We start from the raw sequence: 24,418 nt of genomic DNA on the forward strand, positions 1-24,418 counted from the left end.
ATAATAATGTTTTGATATAAATATGTCTGACTATAAATATGTTTAACTATAAATATGTCTGACTATAAATATGTTTGATTATAAATATGTCTGACTATAAATATGTCTGACTATAAATATGTCTGACTATAAATATGTTTGACTATAAATATGTCTGACTATAATAATGTTTTGATATAAATATGTCTGACTATAAATATGTTTGACTATAAATACGTCTGACTATAAATATGTTGGCATGATGTCATCTAACTCTGTCATGTCTTTGACAACAAAGACTTTGTCCTCCGTTCAACTTGTACATGTTGTATTTGGCCTTTCAAGTGACGTCACCTTGTTATGAAATGATCAGCACTTTCTCTTTGTTTTGGCCGCGCTGGCCCTTTAAACGGTGGGCGTGGCCTCGCTACTACGACACGCCCCCTGCTGCCTGCAGCCCAGCGCCCCTCCCACCATGAAGTCGCGCCACTCTCACAACTAAGTCAACACGCACGCAGCTCGCGCGGAAACTAGTCGCCCACGATAGTCGCCCACGATAGTCGCCCACGATAGTCGCCCACTATAGTTGCCCACTATAGTTGCCCACTATAGTCGCCGACTGTTTACAAGCAGCAGGAAGACGACGAAGAAGAAGAAGACGAAGAAGAAGGAGAAGAAGAAGAAAGGACAAATCCCCCCCCCCCCCTCCTTTGAAGCAGATTAGCGCGGTGTATTGGGCCAGTGAGCAGACGGAGGATCGATGACGACACACGCACACTCTTCATCCTGTTCGCCAGGTGAGTTGTTCCCACTCACTCGGTGTCCTCCTGGTCAATCCACCAGACGAGAGGTTTAGTAGTGATGGACGCAGCTGGACGTCCTGCAGCTCATTAGCATACCTGCCGCCAATCAATCTGATAATCATTTCATCACCTGGCTGCTAATTCCCCCCTGACTACTATACAAGTCTTATGTCATGTTGTTGGGAAACTTCTCTGGGGAAAAAGTGAGTTGCTTGCCTATCAGTGTGTGCACATCGTGTCCTGGTACCGTCCATGTTAACCCCTGGATGGACTCCTGTAACACAGTACTGGTACCTGGTACCATGTTAACCCCTGGATGGACTCCTGTAACACAGTACTGGTACCTGGTACCATGTTAACCCCTGGATGGACTCCTGTAACACAGTACTGGTACCTGGTACCATGTTAACCCCTGGATGGACTCCTGTAACACAGTACTGGTACCTGGTACCATGTTAACCCCTGGATGGACTCCTGTAACACAGTACTGGTACCATGTTAACCCCTGGATGGACTCCTGTAACACAGTACAGGTACCTGGTACCATGTTAACCTCTGTACGGACTCCTGTAAGACAGTCCTGGTACCTGGTACCATGTTAACCCCTGGATGGACTCCTGTTAGACAGTCCTGGTACCTGGTACCATGTTAACCCCTGGATGGACTCCTGTAAGACTGGTAGTTGCTTAAGTACAACCCATTTGTGAGGTGGGGATGTGATTGTTAACCAGTCATCATGTCCTGGTACCATGTTGACCCTCCCTGGTAGGATGTAAAGACTGGTAGATGTTAATGAGGTGGGGGTGTGACCATGTTGACCCTCCCTGGTAGGATGTAAAGACTGGTAGATGTTAATGAGGTGGGGGTGTGACCATGTTGACCCTCCCTGGTAGGATGTAAAGACTGGTAGATGTTAAAGAGGTGGGGGTGTGACCATGTTGACCCTCCCTGGTAGGATGTAAAGACTGGTAGATGTTAATGAGGTGGGGGTGTGACCATGTTGACCCTCCCTGGTAGGATGTAAAGGCTGGTAGATGTTAATGAGGTGGGGGTGTGACCATGTTGACCCTCCCTGGTAGGATGTAAAGGCTGGTAGATGTTAATGAGGTGGGGGTGTGACCATGTTGACCCTCCCTGGTAGGATGTAAAGGCTGGTAGATGTTAATGAGGTGGGGGTGTGACCATGTTGACCCTCCTTGGTAGGATGTAAAGGCTGGTAGATGTTAATGAGGTGGGGGTGTGACCATGTTGACCCTCCCTGGTAGGATGTAAAGGCTGGTAGATGTTAATGAGGTGGGGGTGTGACCATGTTGACCCTCCTTGGTAGGATGTAAAGGCTGGTAGATGTTAATGAGGTGGGGGTGTGACCATGTTGACCCTCCCTGGTAGGATGTAAAGACTGGTAGATGTTAATGAGGTGGGGGTGTGACCATGTTGACCCTCCTTGGTAGGATGTAAAGGCTGGTAGATGCTTTGTGATTATTAACCAGACGGTGTGATTATGAAATGCTTCTCTCTGCAGACGGAGGGAAGAAGAAGAAGGTGTGACCTCATGCCGGGCATCAACTCCTCCACGGCGCCTGGCTATGACACCTGGGACATGGAGCACCTGGACTACTACCAGCATTATTTCTATGACGACCACAACCCCGATGAGGATTTCTTCAAGTCCACGGCGCCCAGCGAGGACATATGGAAGAAATTTGAGCTGGTGCCGACCCCGCCCATGTCCCCCGTGCGGGCGCCGGAAGGGTCGGGCAGGTCGGTGTGTCCGAGTCTCGGGGACAAACTGGAGTGGGTGTCCCAGTTCCTGGGGCAGGAGGACCAGCAGCAGCAGGACCTGCCTTGCAAAGTGGGCCCGGCCAGCGACTCCACGGGGAACCTGAGCTCCATCATCATCCAGGACTGCATGTGGAGCTGCTTCTCTGCCGGCCAGCAGCTGGAGAGGGTGGTGGGGGAGCGCTGCCTCTCCTGCCCCGTCAGGGTTGGACCCGCCGGGGTGTCCCCGGGTAGGACCCAGGGTGTGCCCGCCGACACGCCCGCTCTCGGCTGCGTCGCAGCGGATTGTGTGGACCCGACCGCCGTGCTCGCCTTCCCTCCCGCTACCTGCAAGAAGCAAGTGTCCTCCGGGTCGGAGTCTCACACAGACTCCTCAGGTGGGTGGTCTACACTCTCTGAACCTGCCTTGTACTTTGTCACGCCAACAGCTGCCACCACAATAATACACAAATGATGAGAAAACAGCTGCCACCACAATAATACACAAATGATGGTAAACAGCTGCCACCACAATAATACACAAATGATGATAAACAGCTGCCACCACAATAAAACACAAATGATGATAAACAGCTGCCACCACAATAATACACAAATGATGATAAACAGCTGCCACCACAATAATGAACATATGACGCTAAACACCTGCCACCACAATAAAACACAAATGATGATAAACAGCTGCCACCACAATAATACACAAATGATGATAAACAGCTGCCACCACAATAATACACGAATGATGATAAACAGCTGCCACCACAATAATAAACATATGACGCTAAACAGCTGCCACCACAATAAAACACAAATGATGAGAACATAGCTGCCACCACAATAATACACAAATGATGAGAAAACAGCTGCCACTACAATAATACACAAATGACGAGAAAACAGCTGCCACCACAGTAATACACAAATGATGTTAAATAACTGCCACCACAATAATACACAAATGATGAGAAACAGCTGCCACCACAATAATACATGAATGATGCTAAACAGCTGCCACCACAATAATACACAAATGATGAGAAAACAGCTGCCACCACAATAATACACAAATGATGATAAACAGCTGCCACCACATCAATACACAAATGATAAACAGCTGCCACCCCAATAATACACGAATGATGATAAACAGCTGCCACCACAATAATACACAAATGATGAGAAAACCGCTGTCACCACAATAATACACAAATGATGATAAACAGCTGCCACCACAATAATACACGAATGATGCTAAACAGCTGCCACCACAATAATACACAAATGATGAGAAAACAGCTGCCACCACAATAATACACACATGATGATAAACAGCTGCCACCACATTAATACACAAATGATGATAAACAGCTGCCACCACAATAATACACAAATGATGTTAAACAGCTGCCACCACAATAATACACAAATGATGAGAAAACAGCTGCCACTACGATAATACACAAATGACGAGAAAACAGCTGCCACCACAGTAATACACAAATGATGATAAACAGCTGCCACCACAATAATACACAAATGATGAGAAAACAGCTGTCACCACAATAATACACAGATGATGAGAAAACAGCTGCCACCACATTAATACACAAATGATGATAAACAGCTGCCACCACAATAATACACAAATGATGAGAAAACAGCTGCCACCACAATAATACACAAATGATGTTAAACAGCTGCCACCACAATAATACACAAATGATGAGAAAACAGCTGCCACCACAATAATACACAAATGATGAGAAAACAGCTGCCACTACGATAATACACAAATGACGAGAAAACAGCTGCCACCACAGTAATACACAAATGATGTTAAATAACTGCCACCACAATAATACACAAATGATGATAAACAGCTGCCACCACAATAATACACGAATGATGCTAAACAGCTGCCACCACAATAATACACAGATGATGAGAAAACAGCTGCCACCACAATAATACACGAATGATGCTAAACAGCTGCCACCACAATAATACACAAATGATGAGAAAACAGCTGCCACCACAATAATACACGAATGATGATAAACAGCTGCCACCACATTAATACACAAATGATGATAAACAGCTGCCACCACAATAATACACGAATGATGATAAACAGCTGCCACCACATTAATACACAAATGATGATAAACAGCTGCCACCACAATAATACACAAATGATGAGAAAACAGCTGCCACCACAATAATACACAAATGATGAGAAAACAGCTGCCACCACAATAATACACAAATGATGAGAAAACAGCTGCCACCACAATAATACACAAATGATGAGAAAACAGCTGCCACCACAATAATACACAAATGATGATAAACAGCTGCCACCACAGTAATACACAAATGATGTTGAACAGCTGCCACCACAATGATAAACAAATGGTGATAAACATCTGCCACACAATAATAAACAAATGATGATAAACAGCTGCCACCACAATAATACACAAAGGGTGATAGCTGCCACCACAATAACAAACAAATGATGATAGCTGCCACCACAATAATAAACAAATGATGATAGCTGCCACCACAATAATAAACAAATGATGATAACTGCCACCACAATAATAAACAAATGATGATAGCTGCCACCACAATAATAAACAAATGATGAAAGCTGCCACCACAATAATAAACAAATGATGATGGTGCACCTAATAATAGTGTGCATGAAGGAGCTGTGTCAATAACACAATAATGGGGTGCATGCAACACATTGTGTTACCTTGGTGCATGCAACCCATTGTGTTACCTTGGTGCATGCAACACATTGTGTTACCTTGGTGCATGCAACACATTGTGTTACCTTGGTGCATGCAACCCATTGTGTTACCTTGGTGCATGCAACACATTGTGTTACCTTGGTGCATGCAACCCATTGTGTTACCTTGGTGCATGCAACACATTGTGTTACCTTGGTGCATGCGGTGACACATTGTGTTACCTTGGTGCATGTGGTGACACATTGTGTTACCTTGGTGCATGTGGTGACACATTGTGTTACCTTGGTGCATGTGGTGACACATTGTGTTACCTTGGTGGCTGCAACAACAATGTCAGTGCAGGCTGTTGTCTCCCCAAGAAGGTCAATACTGTAAATGTCTGCCACAAGGAGGCTTTTTGAAACTGTAAAGTTCCTGAGTGGGGAAGAGACTTTTCCTCTTTTCCACTCGCCTGAACTGGTATGATCCCATGCAGAACTGGTATGATCCCATGCAGAACTGGTATGATCCCATGCAGAACTGGTATGATCCCATGCAGAACTGGTATGATCTCATGCAGAACTGGTATGATCCCATGCAGAACTGCTATGATCCCATGCAGAACTGGTATGATCCCATGCAGAACTGCTATGATCCCATGCAGAACTGCTATGATCCCATGCAGAACTGGTATGATCCCATGCAGAACTGGTATGATCCCATGCAGAACTGGTATGATCTCATGCAGAACTGGTATGATCCCATGCAGAACTGGTATGATCCCATGCAGAACTGGTATGATCCCATGCAGAACTGGTATGATCCCATGCAGAACTGGTATGATCCCATGCAGAACTGCTATGATCCCATGCAGAACTGGTATGATCTCATGCAGAACTGGTATGATCCCATGCAGAACTGGTATGATCTCATGCAGAACTGGTATGATCCCATGCAGGACTGGTATGATCCCATGCAGGCCAGCATGTGATGTGGAAGTGAGAGCGCGTGGAATGTCACAAAGGAGACTTGTTGCTGCATTCCTGCACTCCACAGGCCACAGTGCCAATTGTGTCAGTGGGTGAACTCTGTCCCGCCTGGATAGGTCCACCTTTGGAGGAGAAGTCTGTCTGGGCTGAATCGGTCCACCTTTGGAGGAGAACTCTGTCTGGGCTATATAGGTCCACCTCTGGAGGAGAAGTCTGTCTAGGCTGAATAGGTCCACCAGGCTAGCACAAGTCTTTGAAGGAGAACTCTGTCTGGGCTGAACAGGTCCACCTTTGGAGGAGAAGTCTGTCTGGGCTGAATAGGTCCACCTCTGGAGGAGAAGTCTGTCTGGGCTGAACAGGTCCACCTCTGGAGGAGAAGTCTGTCTGGGCTGAACAGGTCCACCTGGCTAGCACAAGTCTTTGGAGGAGAAGTCTGTCTGGGCTGAATAGGTCCACCTCTGGAGAAGAAGTCTGTCTAGGCTGAACAGGTCCACCAGGCTAGCACAAGTCTTTGGAGGAGAGTTCCAGGCAGCCATTCAGCACTGGGACCTGCTAGATAACAGGTGTCTGCCACACAAGTTCTGGATCATGACTTCATGTCACGCATTACATTTCATCTTGTTGTAAAAAAACCAAACACTAAAATTCCTGTCTAGATTTTAGAGGTGTAATTACATAGAGTTTGGAACATGGCTGAAGATGTTGCCAGGATTGGACTTTGTGGAGTAGAAAATGTGCTGATTCATCATTCTTGAGGGACAGTTGCTGGTTTCCACTTGAGTGCCTTTTTACCTACGACCTTTTTGACTTTGTTCAAATGATTGAAGATGGGGAACTTCCACTCAATTTCACTACATTTTCAACAATTAGTCAATCAACAAGTTGTGATCTCGCCGTGGAATCCAAACCTATACTTTTATTCCTGGTACAGACGGAGCAGGAATGTCTAACAAATCAATTATTTATTGATTGAACTTATCGCCTCCCGTGTAGCGCAGACCTACTTCCTGTTCCGGTCTACAGTGCTAAGCATTCTGGGTAATGTAGTAGGGCTGCACGCTTTGCAGAAAAAACCTCAAATTTCGATTTGCATTTTTTTTAATGCATGTATTATAATACAAATACATAATATGTATATATTATACATACAAATACATATGTTTATATTATACATATAAATACATATACATAATATGTATATATTATACATACAAATACATATGTTTATATTATACATATAAATACATATACATAATATGTATATATTATACATACAAATACATTATATGTATATATTATACATACAAATACATATGTTTATATTATACATATAAATACATATACATAATATGTATATATTATACATACAAATACATAATATGTATATATTATTAGGGATGATGTTTGATAAGAAATGATCGAGTTCGAGCCCATTATCGAATCCTCTTATCGAACCGATTCCTTATTGATTCTCTTATGGAATCCAGATAGGTTGTTGTACATGGGAAAAAAACAATATTTGGTTTAACAAAAGCTCACTTTTATTTTATAAGAAAAAAATAAAATTAATAAATACCCCCCTAAAAAAATAAAAAATAAAAATATTGACTGTTACCCAAAGTATATTAAGTGGGATTTTTCAGAAAAACAAATACATACAGTAACACAAAACAATCTGTCTCTGTGATCACTATAGGTGAATAGCCATGCCTTGAGGCGTTTTTTCCGGTCCATTATTTTTGCTGCTTGTGTGATATCACAGGAAATTTCCTGTGATGTCCCACAGGGCATTTCTTGTGGGACGGGATTCGTTCCCAGGGATTCAAATAAAGAACCAACTCTTTTTCTTTACTACAGTGGCCTCGATAACGGGAACCGGTTCTCAAAAAGGGATTCGAGTCCATGGAATCGGTTCTTTTCTTATAGAACGGTTCTTTTCTTATCGAACAACCAGGAGAACCGGTTTCGAACATCATCCCTATATATAATAGATACATACAAATACATATATTATACATACAAATACATAATATGTATATATTATACTTCCAAATACATATATTATACAGTACATACAAATACATAAAAGTACACAATAAGGAGTGAAGGAAGGCATGTGACCTTCAGACTGTCAATCAACATTCTTGTCTTAAGGTGTTACACACAGCATGATGCAATCATCATCCATCTTCTTCCACTTATCCAAGGTGCGGTCGCGGGGGCAGCAGCCCAAGCAGAGAAACCCAGATTTCCCTCTCCCCCGCTTCGTCCAGCTCCTCCCGGGGGATCCCAAAGTCTTCCCAGACCAGCTGGGAGACCTAGTCTCTCTAGCGGTCGGAGGCTCCCTAAACACCTCCCCAGGGAGGAGCAGTCATTTACTTTCAAAACAATTTGGCTTTTTGCAGTCAGACTCAGAGCTTTTGTGTACATCATTCTTTTAAACTGTAATGCAATCCTAATATTGTTTGGTCGTGTTGATGGGCTTCTATTGCCCAGCCGCTTTGAAGCAGAAATATGCCCACAACAGGACATTTGGCTCCGTAATCCTATTTTTTTCCCCTTTGCCGTACTTCTCACTAGCGACTTGCAAGGTGTTTCCTGAGTGTGTGGACTGCACACAGATTGTGGATGAGGGAAAAGAGGGCTCACTGCGTCCAGTTAATTCTACTGTTAAATGCGCTCGGGTGCTGAGAGCGATGCACAGTGAGACCTCTTTCTCCTTGTTTGAAGCCAGAGACGACAATCCTGATTGGCAAACATGGCTGCCGCTCAAATTCCTGGAGGGAAAAAAAACAAGCTCTTGCGGTTACGTTTCAATGTTGATGAATCATGCATACTGAAGTACATATATATATATATATATATATAAACACTTAGTTTACAGGAATGTGTTTATTTCTACAGGCTGATTAGTTATTTTTTTACAAAGCGCTTACATTGGGAAACACACATTGAAGGTGGTGGTGGTAAGCTCCATTTACACCGCTGTGGGTGGCACAACGGCAGTGACTAGGATGGCGGATGCTGGAATCGAACCAGGTACCCCGAGTTGATGGGTAATCAATGGAAAGCAAACGGAGGAAAACGGAGCAATTAGGAACATACTTTCATTTGCCATGCTGATCTCGTAAAGAGGCAACTGTTAGAGATGTTGAAGTGTGATGTCATTTACATTTGCCATGCTGACCTAGTGAAGAGGCAGCTGTTAGAGATGTTGAAGTGTGATGTCATTTACATTTGCCATGCTGACCTCGTAAAGAGGCAGCTGTTAGAGATGAATTTGCGGTATGGCTTTTTACTGGTAAGGCGGTGGTTGTCCTTCTTTAGATGACCCTAACCTAGTTAGCACTGAAGTTATCACAGCGCCTCTGCTGGTTGCAGCATAGTACTGCGCCACTTCACACAATGAATAATGGATGTGTTGTTGTTGTTGTTGCAGATGACGAGGATGACCAAGACGAGGATGAAGAGGAGATCGACGTGGTGACGGTGGAGCACAAGCAGCAACAGCACAAAGCTCGCCGACTGGTCAACGACCGCAAACCGGTGACCATCACCGTGAGAGCGGACCCCCTGGACCCCGGCATGAAGCGTTTCCACATCTCCATCCATCAACAGCAGCACAACTACGCCGCCCCCTCCCCCGACACCCTCCCGCCGTCCGTGGAGCCGCCCCACAAACGGGTCCGCCAGGAGGCCTCCAGCCCCGCGCTCCACCATCAGGGCCAGAACTGCAACCAGCCTCAGCCCTCCAATTTGGACAGCCGGCGGTCTTACGCGACAGAAGCGCTCTCCCTCGACGCCGCCTCTCCTACCTCCCCCGCCTCGCCGTGCTCGCCCCACTCCAGACCCGACCACCTGTCCAGCCCTCAGTCGTCCGACTGCGAGGACACGGACCGACGCAAGGCACACAACTTCCTGGAGCGCAAGCGACGCAATGACCTGCGCTCACGCTTCCTGTCGCTGCGGGACGAGATCCCCGGCTTGGCGGACTGCCCCAAGACGCCCAAGGTGGCCATCTTGACGCGGGCCACAGAGTACCTGCAGCGGCTGCATGCCAGCGAGAGGCAGAAGAGCCAGGAGAGGAAGCAGCTGAAGGCCAAGCAGGCGCAGCTGCTGCAGAGGCTGGCACAGCTCAAACGCTTCTGACCTGACCTGGACTGAAGGAAAGACCCTATTGGATCACCTGGACTGAAGGAAGGACCCTATTGGATCACCTGGACTGAAGGAAGGACCCTATTGGATCACCTGGACTGAAGGAAGGACCCTATTGGATCACCTGGACTGAAGGAAGGACCCTATTGGATCACCTGGACTGAAGGAAGGACCCTATTGGATCACCTGGACTGAAGGAAGGACCCTATTGGATCACCTGGACTGAAGGAAGGACCCTACTGAAGGAAGGACCCTATTGGATCACCTGGACTGAAGGAAGGACCCTATTGGATCACCTGGACTGAAGGAAGGACCCTATTGGATCACCTGGACTGAAGGAAGGACCGCATTGGATCACCTGGACTGAAGGAAGGACCGCATTGGATCACCTGGGCTGAAGAAAGGACTGCATTGGATCACCTGGACTGCAGGAAGGACCCTATTGGATCACCTGGACTGAAGGAAGGACCCTATTGGATCACCTGGACTGAAGGAAGGACCGCATTGCATCACCTGGACTGAAGGAAGGACTGCATTGGATCACATGGACTGCAGGAAGGACCCTATTGGATCACCTGGACTGAAGGAAGGACTGCATTGGATCACATGGACTGCAGGAAGGACCCTATTGGATCACCTGGACTGAAGGAAGGACCCTACTGAAGGAAGGGCCCTATTGGATCACCTGGACTGAAGGAAGGATCCTATTGGATCACCTGGACTGAAGCAAGGATCGCATTGGATCACCTGGACTGAAGGAAGGACCACATTGGAACACGTGGACTGAAGGAAGGACTGTTTTGGTTTACCTGGACTGTTTTTTTGTGGTTTGCACATTCTTGGCTTGTGAGTGAGGCCGTCTGCACAGCAAGTTTTGGACAAGGTGGTCCTTGGTCATCAATAGAAGTTTAGTCTTCATGGAAAGTTGCTGATCCAGTGTTGCATGCTGGGACTCGGTGTGATGTCTGCTCTTGTCAGACGGAAAGAGTCAACTTTATGTTTTGTGCCATTTTCTCCAATCCTTTGCTGCTCGGTTGAAGTGCGACTTATTTATTAGTTCGATTGCAGAACCAGCCTGAATTGTAGCAAGACCATGTGAGCTCCCGGTCTGGTACTTTTTCTTTTTGATTGTGCCATAGAGAAGTTGAATGTGGCCTTCAGTTTATCAAACTGGAATGATTGTGCCACAGAGAAGTTGAATGTGGTCTTCAGTATATCAAACTGGAATGATTGTGCCATAGAGAAGTTGAATGTGGTCTTCAGTATATCAAACTGGAATGATTGTGCCATAGAGAAGTTGAATGTGGTCTTCAGTATATCAAACTGGAATGATTGTGCCATAGAGAAGTTGAATGTGGTCTTCAGTATATCAAACTGGAATGATTGTGCCATAGAGAAGTTGAATGTGGTCTTCAGTATATCAAACTGGAATGATTGTGCCATAGAGAAGTTGAATGTGGTCTTCAGTATATCAAACTGGAATGATTGTGCCACAGAGAAGTTGAATGTGGTCTTCAGTATATCAGGCTGGAGAATGTCTGACCTGGCAAGTGTTGGAAGAGAATATTATATTTCTAAAAGTGTACATAGTTCCTGTGTGTACAGTCCCTTCCCAAACAAAAGCAGAGTTGTTTTTCTTCTTCAGCCTCGCGTCTTAAAGCTTGCTGGCTTTTCCAGAGATACTCAAAAAGCTTCTATTTTTGTTCATGAAAGACTGAGTGAATATTGATAAGGTGGGACACTTTGGCTCACATTTTTCAGCCACGCCTTCTTCTTTGTCTTTTCTGTATATTGGCCTTTTTTTTGTTGTGAAAGTCACTTGACAAAAGTTTGATACTATATTTTCCTAGCGAGCTGTGTTGTGAAGATAAATGTTGTTGTGTTCAAACAGCTGCTGGTTGTGTTGTGAGGATAAATGTTGTTGTGTGCAAACAGCTGCTGGTTGTGTGCTGATCTGAGGATGGATGTTGTTGTGTTCAAACAGCTGCTGGTTGTGTTGTGAGGATGGATGTTGTTGTGTTCAAACAGCTGCTGGTTGTGTTGTGAGGATGGATGTTGTTGTGTTCAAACAGCTGCTGGTTGTGTGCTGAGGATGGATGTTGTTGTGTTCAAACAGCTGCTGGTTGTGTGCTGAGGTGAGGATGGATGTTGTTGTTTATGCCAGCTTGGTGCTCCATGTGGTCCAGAAGCCATAAAACAAACACTCCTCACTTTTCTACTGCAGAGCAGTCCAAATAGTTGCCAGCAGCACTCAGGAATAGTTAGTTTTTCTTCTGGGCTTGTAACAAGCTGAGGAGATGAGATCAGAGGCTTGATGATCAATGTTCTTACTTTTCCACATCCCTGCTCATGACTTCAGCACAACCCACCAGTTGCCCTCATTTTCATTCCTCAGAAGGCCCCCGTTCTTTTGTCCTTTCATTTGTGTTGGTTGCCAGATGTGGACTTTGCATCCACCTTTGCACTTCTTGTTTGGAGCCTTGCATCCACACTTTGCTTTTCTCTGTACCTCATAATTCTATTATGTATGAAGACTCTGAATAAATGGAAATTGTTTGACATCATCTTTGACATGTTTGCCTTTCTTTTCTGCACAGGTGTCCAAAGAGTGGCCCGAGGGAGACTTGCGGCCTGTGACACATTTTAAAAATGCTCATAAAAAAAAAAAAAAAACAGAAATGTAAAAAGAGCACAGAGGTGAAATGTAACAAAATAGTTGCAATACTAACTAATAAAACAGGCTGTTTTTTCTTTAAAACTGTCATTGCTCAAAAAATATCTTTCTCAGTTGTAACACTCTTTTCCACCACTTGTGGCAGTAATTACATCAAAAAAGAAGTCTGCAGCATAGAGAAGTTTAAGCGCAAAACTTATGACTAAAGTGGTGAAGCTGTATTTTCATTTGTACTTTAATTTTATTGACATTAACTATTATATTTTTTTAGCACAACATAATTGTATACAGAAATATGTATTTGCATACAGTGAGTACTCTCTTTTGCAGTATATTTGGTTAGCATTTATTTTTCTTATCCGCCTGACCTAAGCCTAAGGTTTATGTGATGAATAAATATGGTTTCATATCAGGTTGTAAACTGTAAGTAGGTTAGATATGATTATTGAAAACGATTCAAATCAAGATTAAGATGACTAATTCAGTGTTAATATTTGAGTGGGCCCTCTGTAGTGAAAAAGTTGGGCTCCCATGTCAAAAATATTAAGAGTCCCTGAAATATTCCACTTTAAAATATTTCTAGCATAAAAAAGAAACATTTTCTTTGACATAAAGGGTTTTAACAAAAACATACAAAATGATAAAAACGTCTGAAGTTGATCTCCAGATTGAAGTGTTTGGGGCCCGTTTGGATCCCTGAAAATTTTAGTGGGGAATGTTTTTTTAAACTATCATTGCTCAAACAATATTGTGAATTTTTGACCTAGTGAAGGCTTCAATTCCTTCAAATCAAATATTTAACTTTATTGTTATTAATTTTTTTAATGTTGCTTGTGTTGTGTTTTTGCCATAAAAACCTGGGTTTTCATTCACAAAAAAGGCATAAACATTGAGAAAAAACCCCAACCTTTTTTATATTGACAGACAGATGAAGTTGATCCAGAGAATCAAGCGTTTAAAAAAATAAAAAAAATATATATATATATATATATATGACTTATTTTTAAACATTCTTATGATTGAGAGCCTTCCTGGTCCAAGCTTGAGGGGAGCCCTAAAGCTAAACAAATACTTAAATATATATTGTAATTAGAGATGTCTGATATTATCGGCCGATAAATACTTTAAAATGTAATATTGGAAATTATCAGTATCGTTTTTTTTTGTTATCGGTATTGTTTTTTTGTTTTTTTATTAAATCAACATAAAAAACACAAGATACACTTACAATTAGTGCACCAACCCCAAAAACCTCCCTCCCCCATTTACACTCATTCACACAAAAGGGTTGTTTCTTTCTGTTATTAATATTGTGCTTCCTACGTTATATATCAATATATATCAATACAGTCTGCAAGGGATACAGTCCGTAAGCACACATGATTGTGCTCCACTAATAGTACTAACCTTTAACACTTCATTTGACTCATTTTCATTCATTACTAGTTTCTATGTAACTGTTTTTATATTGTTTTACTTTCTTTTTTATTCAAGAAAATGTTTTTAATTTTTTTAATTTGTATTTTTTTAAAAGGAGCTTATCTTCACCATACCTGGTTGTCCAAATTAGGCATAATAATGTGTTAATTCCACAACTGTATATATCGGTATCGGTTGATATCGGTATCGGTAATTAAGAGTAGGACAATATCAGAATATCGGATATCGGCAAAAAAGTCATTATCGGACATCCCTAATTGTAATGCTTTTGAAAATGAAAAATATCAAAATGCTTTCATTTGTCAGTTTGGGGGCCTCACTGGAAAACGTTTGGACACCCCCAGCTGTCTTTATGTTATTATGCGTTTAGTCAGCTTCAAGCGTCGCCATGGCAACAGTGCCATATACTCCCAGCTATATTGCGACATCTCACAATATGAACAATTGTGTAATATTATGCTCTTTCATTACAATCAAATAGTAAACATTCAATCTTTGTTGCTGTCACACACGCACGCACGCACGCACGCACGCACGCACACACACGCACACACACGTCCGCATCACTCAGGCAACGCTTGCTTGTTGCCAGGCAACAAAGGCCCGCCTTCGTGGCCAGCGCATGCGCATCGGACTGAAGTGGGCGTCCCAGAAGAAGGCAACATGGCGGCGTCGTCGTCGAGCAGCTTGAAGTTTGTGATGCAGAAAGCGACGTTTCCTTCCCTGCTCGTCATCTTAGGAGCTACTGGCACCGGCAAGTCCAAACTGGCCATTGACTTAGCAACACGACTCCGGGGAGAAGTCATCAGCGCAGACTCCATGCAGGTAGGACACTCTTTTACCTGCTAAACACGTGGAGTAACATATATCTACTTACTGACGTCATCCATACATTTGATACCGCTTGTCCCTTTCGGGGTGGCGGGAGTCTATCTCAGCTGCATTCGGGCGGAAGGCGGCGGGTACAGCGTGGTCCATTTACCATCAACTGAGTCCGACTTAAACAAGTTGACCAACTGTTACCATTCACATGTTGATAACAATATATAATAATAATAATAATTTCACCACACCTAGTGTGTGTGTGTGACAATCATTGGTACTTTAACTTTAACTTTATAACATTTAAAATAATAAATCAACTACAGGCTTCCCAAATGTTGTAATAAATGAAGCATGATGAGTTGACTTGAAACTGTTTAATGTTGCACTTTTTATATGTAGAAGAAAAGTTGAGTCATTTTATTTCATCTGAGCAACAACTTGAGGCACTTTAATGTTGATTAACGTTATTATAGTGTTCCCAATCTTTAAAGGATAAAGCCATTGTTTACACATTTGGGAAATAAATAACCAAAAATGTAAATTTTGTTGTTTTCTTACTGTACCAAAAATGAACCGAGACCTCTAAACCGAGGTACGTACCCAACCCAAATGTTTGTTTACCGTTACACCCTTAATATATACCAGTCAGTATTGATTATGTGTGAGTATGCATTATGTGTGTATACCAGTCAGTATGTACAGTATTATGTGTGTATACCAGTCAGTATGTATTATGTGTGTATACCAGTCAGTATGTATTATGTGTGTATACCAGTCAGTATGTATTATGTGTGTATACCAGTCAGTATGTATTATGTGTGTATACCAGTCAGTATGTACTGTGTGTGTACCAGTCAGTATGTATTATGTGTGTATACCAGTCAGTATGTATTATGTGTGTATACCAGTCAGTATGTATTATGTGTGTATACCAGTCAGTATGTACTGTATTATGTGTGTATACCAGTCAGTATGTATTATGTGTGTATACCAGTCAGTATGTATTATGTGTGTATACCAGTCAGTATGTATTATGTGTGTATACCAGTCAGTATGTATTGTGTGTGTATACCAGTCAGTATGTATTATGTGTGTATACCAGTCAGTATGTATTATGTGTGTATACCAGTCAGTATGTATTATGTGTGTATACCAGTCAGTATGTATTATGTGTGTATACCAGTCAGTATGTATTATGTGTGTATACCACTCAGTATGTATTATGTGTGTATACGAGTCACTATGTATTATGTGTGAGTATGTATTATGTGTGTATACCAGTCAGTATTTATTATGTGTGAGTATGGATTATGTGTGTATACCAGTCATATTGATTATGTGTGTATACCAATCAGTATGTATTATGTGTGTATACCAGTCAGTATGTATTATGTGTGTATACCAGTCAGTATGGATTATGCGTGTATACCAGTCAGTATGTATTATGTGTGTATACCAGTCAGTATGTATTATGTGTGTATACCAGTCAGTATGTATTATGCGTGTATACCAGTCAGTATGGATTATGCGTGTATACCAGTCAGTATGTATTATGTGTGTATACCAGTCAGTATGTATTATGTGTGTATACCAGTCAGTATGTATTATGCGTGTATACCAGTCAGTATGTATTATGTGTGTATACCAGTCAGTATTGATTATGTGTGAGTATGTATGCCGATGATTGCCAGATTTATTTTCCCATGGCACAAAATAACACGGTTCAACGTCTTATTGACTGCCTGCACGACATCAAAGTCTGGCTTTCAGCTAACTTCCTGAGCCTAAATGAAGATAAAACAGAAGTTATGTTGTTCGGTCCAAGTCGCTCTCCCTCCCCCAACGTTGACCTCGGCACTCTGACCCCGTATCTCAGCGACTGTGTCACAAACCTGGGGGTAAAGTTTGACTCAGATTTTAAATTCGAAAAACAAATCAGCAGCGTCGTTCAAAAAAGCTTTTATCAATTACGCCAAATAGCGAAAGTGAAACCGCTTCTATCAAGACATGATCTTGAGAAATTAATCCACGCTTTTATCTCGACTCGTCTTGATTACTGTAATGCCCTGTATGTAGGCATTAGCCAGGCCTGCAGCTCGTGCAGAACTCTGCTGCTCGTCTGCTAACACAGACCCGCAGACGTGAGCACATCACCCCTATTTTAGCGTCCCTTCACTGGCTCCCTGTGCGTTACCGAATACATTTTAAACTCCTTTTATTTGTTTTTAAATGTCTAAACAACCTCGCGCCAACCTATCTCTCCGACCTCCTTCAGCCTTACTGCCCCACCCGATCCTTAAGATCAGCCGATCAGCTGCTGTTGACGGTCCCTGACACAAGGCTGAAGCTTAGAGGTGACAGAGCTTTCGCCGTTGCTGCTCCCAAGCTCTGGAACGACCTACCCCTGAGTGTTAGACAAGCCTCCTCTCTTCCTGTTTTTAAATCTCTCTTAAAAACATACTTTTATTCCATGGCTTTTAACACTGAGTGATATCCATCCTGCAATGGCGCCCCATAATACACCTGCTGTGATCCTGTTTTTATGTTTTTATGTTTTTATTAATTCTATTTTAATTTTTTTTTTTTTTTATCGTGTTCTGTTTGTGTTGTGTTGTGTTTGCTCGGTACTCGTTTTATCTTTTAACCTGCTCATTGTACAGCACTTTGGCTACCCCTGTGGTAAATTTTAAATGTGCTCTATAAATAAAGTTGATTTGATTTGATTTGATATGTATTATGTGTGTATACCAGTCAGTATTGATTATGTGTGAGTATGTATTGTGTGTATACCAGTCACTATGTATTATGTGTGTATACCAGTCAGTATTTATTATGTGTGAGTATGCAGTGTTTCCCACAGGACAGGCATCTATTTGTGGTGGTGCGCCAGCTGCCACAGCTGCGGCACTAGTTGAAGCCTGGAAGTGTTGGAAGCAAATTAATTTTCACATTGATGGACGTCTGTTCATTTTCCTTATGAGATTTCTAAGTGTCTACACCGCTTTGATAATACCTCCTGTGGTCCAGACTGTAGACCTACCTCCTCTCCAAGTCGAGCCCTTTTCGGCTCTTGAAAATATTTTTCTATACTCATCTGTGTGAAGGAGTGAACATCCAACATTAGAATGTATTACTAACGAGCAGAAGCGCTCTATGTACAGTACCGTCTAACCAGCAGCTCAACACATGCAGGGTTCAACGTTAAGCTTTTTTTCTACTTGCCCGACTTTTCAAATCTACTTGCACCAATATTTGTACTTGTCCTGCCTAGGTTTTTTTCTGGCTGTGTAGTGCTCATGGCTTATATCTTACTAAAATCCTTCCCGTTGACTATTTACAACACTACACAGTATTTATTATTATTATTATTATCTATAATTACATTTAAATGGCATTGCATACATGTAAAATGAAATGCTATTTCACATTATTTGAGCAGTAGCAGTTATACCCATCTGAACAGGTCAGCCACCTGTTTAAAGCCCGATCACAGTTGAAATCTTGAAATGAAGGGCCTTTAATGGCCAAAACATTAACCTGGACAACATTTTAACAGCTGCTTGGCTCAGATTTGATTCTTTTCATTGCATTCACATGCTGCAGTGGACAGTGGACAATTTAGCTTCAGTCCACGTGTGTTTATTGACAACAGGGTTATAACCTGGACACGTTAGCTCGTCGGTATGAAAACACGTGACTGTTACTACGTGCGTCTGCCCCGGCCCCCGAGTCAAACAGCGGCGGTGTTAATGAAGCAGCGTCAGGCTGCTCACCATCAGTGAAACGCTCGGTGAAATGGCGGATTAACGTTAAATATATGACGAGCCGCGAGCGATGCAGCTGTAACCTATCTCACCTGGTAGAGCACCCGCTGCGGCGACCCACTTCGATTCCACCTGACAGTTGCTTTGCTCCGCGTCAATCCCCCCTCCCCCGTCTCTCTCCAGCTGTCCTTTCAAAATAAATGCATTCAAATCCCGAAAATAAAAATTAAGAAAATCCGAGTCGGTGCTGCACACTGCACAGGTTTGGACCACTTTTGAACTTGTTTGCCAAGACGTCTTACCCTCGTATTTTGATCCGGTCGGTCCGTTCTTCTTTTACTTCGTCGTCTTCTTCTTCTTCTTCTGGCCCACCAGGTGAATTAAGTGCTATTGGCGGAGTTACAATGCATAGTAGGCTACCGCCACCTACTGCACCGGAGTTGTAACTACAAGCTACATTCACAGACAGAGTCCCATTGCTTTTATGAGCGGTCGAGCGAGTCAAAAGCCGAAAAATCTATTTGTGGCGGACGTAATTCTTTCGTGGCGGGCCGCCACAAAAAAATGAATGTGTGGGAAACAGTGGTATGTATTATGTGTGTATACCAGTCAGTATTTATTATGTGTGTATACCAGTCAGTATTTATTATGTGTGAGTATGTATTATGTGTGTATACCAGTCAGTATTTATTATGTGTGAGTATGTATTATTGCGTGTATACCAGTCAGTATTGATTGTGTGTATACCAGTCAGTATTTATTATGTGTGAGTATGTATTATGTGTGTATACCAGTCAGTATGTGTTATGTGTGTATACCAGTCAGTATTGATTGTGTGTATACCAGTCAGTATTTATTATGTGTAAGTATTGATTTTGTGTGTATACCAGTCAGTATTGATTGTGTGTATACCAGTCAGTATGTATTATGTGTGAGTATGTATTATGTGTGTATACCAGTCAGTATGTATTATGCGTGTATACCAGTCAGTATGTATTATGTGTGTATACCAGTCAGTATGTATTGTGTGTGTATACCAGTCAGTGTGTATTATGTGTGTATACCAGTCAGTATTGATTATGTGTGTATACCAGTCAGTATGAGTTGGACTATCAACATATATACATTTTTTTTAGTATTACCCTTTTTCGTTATGATGCACATTGACAACCATTGGGAATGTATCATGGTCCCTGGTCAATATGTCCCCACTTATCATGGTCCCTTCTCAATATGTCCCCACTTATCATGGTCCCTGGTCAATATGTCCCCACTTATCATGGTCCCTGGTCAATATGTCCCCACTTATCATGGTCCCTGGTCAATATGTCCCCACTTATCATGGTCCCTGGTCAATATGTCCCCACTTATCATGGTCCCTGGTCAATATGTCCCCACTTATCATGGTCCCTGGTCTATATGTCCCCACTTATCATGGTCCCTGGTCAATATGTCCCCACTTATCATGGTCCCTAGTCTATATGTCCCCACTTATCATGGTCCCTAGTCTATATGTCCCCACTTATCATGGTCCCTGGTCAATATGTCCCCACTTATCATGGTCCCTGGTCTATATGTCCCCACTTATCATGGTCCCTGGTCAATATGTCCCCACTTATCATGGTCCCTTCTCAATATGTCCCCACTTATCATGGTCCCTGGTCAATATGTCCCCACTTATCATGGTCCCTGGTCAATATGTCCCCACTTATCATGGTCCCTGGTCAATATGTCCCCACTTATCATGGTCCCTTCTCAATATGTCCCCACTTATCATGGTCCCTGGTCAATATGTCCCCACTTATCATGGTCCCTGGTCAATATGTCCCCACTTATCATGGTCCCTGGTCAATATGTCCCCACTTATCATGGTCCCTGGTCAATATGTCCCCACTTACTTGACTTTGGACGTCAAACTAGCTGCTCCTGACATCCTGCATCAGTGTTCTAGTCTTAAGTAACACCAGCCAGGATAAAGCAGATTGCAAATATATTGCATGTTTGCATCCATGTTCTTTAATCGGGATCACAGGTGAGCTGGAGCCTATTCCACAGCACAGTGCAGTATCTCTTGGGGGTTTTGCTGTCTAGACAGGAAGAGGCATTTATTTGCAGTTTCCCTGCACTGTTTGGCGATGCTCTGTTTGGGTGTGCGTGTTCTAGATAAGGAGCATCATGCTGGTGTCTCTTTGCTCGCCGTCCTCCTGTGTAGTTCTCAAGCGCCGTTGCCACAGCAACACACGAGGAGGATGGGTACCACTTGAGTCTGGGTCACGCCAGACTGTGACACCCATAATTGTCACTAACCTACCACCTTATAACCACATTTCCATCCCCGTCACGTGTCCTTGACAGTGTGGCCGTCAGGCTTGTTTTGCTTCCCGCAGTCACCTGCTACCAAGCTAAGTGGGTTATGCTAATAACATTTCTGCCCAGAATATCTCAGAAGACCGGCGGAGAAACAGTGGCCTAGTTACGTCCCAGCCCGGCGTGCCTCGCTCCACCATCCTCGGCCTTGTTGCCGCCCTCCCGTCCAGACGCGCCAACCAAAGCGGAAAAAGGGCGTGCGGACGTGAGGGGCGGGTGAGAGACGCGCGTCCAAACTGACCTGTGTTGTCCTCGGGGTAGCAAACAGTCTGCGTTTGTTTGGGAGAAAGCAGCATTGTGCTGAGTTGGTGCACATTCAGCACCGTGCCAGTCAATGGAAGTGCTCATAGAATTGGTTCACACACACACACACACACACACACACACACACACACACACACACACACACACACACACACACACAATGTTTGGTTGTACTATCAGCGAGCGAGGCCTTGCCAAATAGTGTAAACCCGCCATTCCCAAAGTGGGGGTCCAAGGTGGCTCTTTCAGAGACTTCCAGAAAAACCGCTGAAGTCGGGGAGCATTATGGGAAAATGTCTCTGTGGCAAGCCCCGCCTTCTGTGCCGCTCACATGGAGGAAGTGAGTGCAGTCCTAAATGAGCTGGTAATTCATCAAAGTGCACGCACACCCTGGGATGAAAGTGGGTTAGTGCACACCCCTTTTTCACAGAGCACACCCCTTTTTACAGAAAGAAACGTGCATTTTGCAACAAGAGCAAAGCACAGGTCCTATTATGATTGGAAGTCTTGGTCTACAGCAGTCTTTTTCAACCACTGTGCCGCGTGACATACAGTCTGTTGTGCCGTGGGAGATGATGTCATTTCACCTAATTGGGTTCAAATATTTTTTTGGCACATCAGTAATTGTATTTTGCAAATATAGACTTAGACTTCCTTTTGTTGTCATTCAAATGTGAAGTTTGCAGGAGAGATAAAAGGTTGCATTATCTCCTGGTAGTGCAGATAAAAGAGCAATGAGGTGCAGATATAAATAAATAAAAGGTTGCATTAGCTCCTGGTAGTGCAGATAAAAGAGCAATGAGGTGCAGATATAAATAAATAGATGACTGTACAGATAAATATATTACATGTATGTTATATTGTCTTTATATTCCAGCCACTTCATCCATTTGGGGGGAATTGAGGGGATTATTATGATGCCTTCAAGAGTCTTACGGCCTGAGGGAAGAAGCTGTTACACAACCTGGAGGTTCTTTCTAGAATCCAGCAGTGAAAACAGTCCTTGGTGGAGGTGGGAGGAGTCTCTGCAGATTTTCTGAGCTCTGGTCAGGCAGCGGCTTTTTGCCATCACCTGGACAGGAGGATAGGAGTCAAATATTCTTGAGTCTGTACTGTCTGGAGCTTGGCAGAGTAGCTCTGTAATACTCTTCCATGTCAGTAGGTGGCAGCAGCACATAGATAATTGCTTTGTAGATGTCAGGAAGACATCGTGTTGTGATCACACTGACTCCTCCTACACTCCTCCTCCTCCTCCTCCTGGTCTACATTGACTCTCCTCCTACACTCCTCCTCCTCCTCCTCCTGGTCTACATTGACTCTCCTCCTACACTCCTCCTACACTCCTCCTCCTCCTCCTGGTCTACATTGACTCTCCTCCTACACTCCTCCTCCTCCTCCTGCTGGTCTACATTGACTCTCCTCCTACACTCCTCCTCCTCCTCCTCCTGGTCTACATTGACTCTCCTCCTACACTCCTCCTCCTCCTGGTCTACATTGACTCTCCTCCTACACTCCTCCTCCTCCTCCTGCTGGTCTACATTGACTCTCCTCCTACACTCCTCCTCCTCCTCCTCCTCCTCCTGGTCTACATTGACTCTCCTCCTACACTCCTCCTCCTCCTGGTCTACATTGACTCTCCTCCTACACTCCTCCTCCTCCTCCTCCTGGTCTACATTGACTCTCCTCCTACACTCCTCCTCCTCCTCCTGGTCTACATTGACTCTCCTCCTACACTCCTCCTCCTCCTGGTCTACATTGACTCTCCTCCTACACTCCTCCTCCTCCTGCTGGTCTACATTGACTCTCCTCCTACACTCCTCCTCCTCCTCCTCCTGGTCTACATTGACTTTCCTCCTATACTCCTCCTCCTGGTCTACACTGACTCTTCTCTTACACTCCTCCTCCTGGTCTACACTGACTCTCCTCTCCTCCTCCTGGTCTACACTGACTCTCCTCCTCCTTCTCCTGGTCTACACTGACTCTCCTCCTGGTCTACACTGACTCTCCTCCTACACTCCTCCTGGTCTACACTGACTCTCCTCCTACACTCCTCCTCCTGGTCTACACTGACTCTCCTCCTGGTCTACACTGACTCTCCTCCTCCTTCTCCTGGTCTACACTGACTCTCCTCCTACACTCCTCCTCCTGGTCTACACTGACTCTCCTCCTACACTCCTCCTGGTCTACACTGACTCTCCTCCTACACTCCTCCTCCTGGTCTACACTGACTCTCCTCCTGGTCTACACTGACTCTCCTCCTCCTTCTCCTGGTCTACACTGACTCTCCTCCTGGTCTACACTGATTCTCCTCCTACACTCCTCCTGGTCTACACTGACTCTCCTCCTACACTCCTCCTCCTGGTCTACACTGACTCTCCTCCTACACTCCTCCTGGTCTACACTGACTCTCCTCCTACACTCCTCCTCCTGGTCTACACTGACTCTCCTCCTGGTCTACACTGACTCTCCTCCTGGTCTACACTGACTCTCCTGGACTACACTGACTCTCCTCCTACACTCCACCTCCTGGTCTACACTGACTCTCCTCCTACACTCCTCCTGGTCTACACTGACTCTCCTCCTGGTCTACACTGATTCTCCTCCTACACACACTCCTCCTGGTCTACACTGACTCTCCTCC

At 43.9% G+C, this 24,418-nt stretch overlaps 2 protein-coding genes across 6 annotated transcripts in view; both read left to right on the plus strand.

Moving 5' to 3' along the window:
• The first annotated feature begins 542 nt into the window (after positions 1–542).
• myclb (MYCL proto-oncogene, bHLH transcription factor b) lies at positions 543–13,002 on the plus strand. Its single transcript, XM_061982318.2, has 3 exons — positions 543–776; positions 2,305–2,938; positions 9,728–13,002. The coding sequence occupies exons 2-3, from the start codon at positions 2,335–2,337 to the stop codon at positions 10,435–10,437; spliced, it is 1,314 nt and encodes a 437-aa protein (XP_061838302.2). The 5' UTR covers positions 543–776; positions 2,305–2,334; the 3' UTR covers positions 10,438–13,002.
• Positions 13,003–15,173: 2,171 nt separating this feature from the next.
• trit1 (tRNA isopentenyltransferase 1) overlaps positions 15,174–24,418 on the plus strand; it is a 54,392-nt gene continuing 45,147 nt past the window's right edge. For 2 of the 5 annotated variants that reach the window (XM_072915622.1, XM_072915621.1), the window contains exon 1: positions 15,174–15,382. In XM_072915622.1, the coding sequence (XP_072771723.1) occupies positions 15,221–15,382 (162 nt within the window). In that variant the 5' untranslated portion in view covers positions 15,174–15,220. The remainder of the gene's footprint in view (positions 15,383–24,418) is intronic. The other 3 variants (XM_072915620.1, XM_072915624.1, XM_072915623.1) reach the window with 3 other exon arrangements.

Source organism: Nerophis lumbriciformis, linkage group LG21, assembly GCF_033978685.3.
Source record: "Nerophis lumbriciformis linkage group LG21, RoL_Nlum_v2.1, whole genome shotgun sequence".
NCBI lineage: Eukaryota > Metazoa > Chordata > Actinopteri > Syngnathiformes > Syngnathidae > Nerophis > Nerophis lumbriciformis.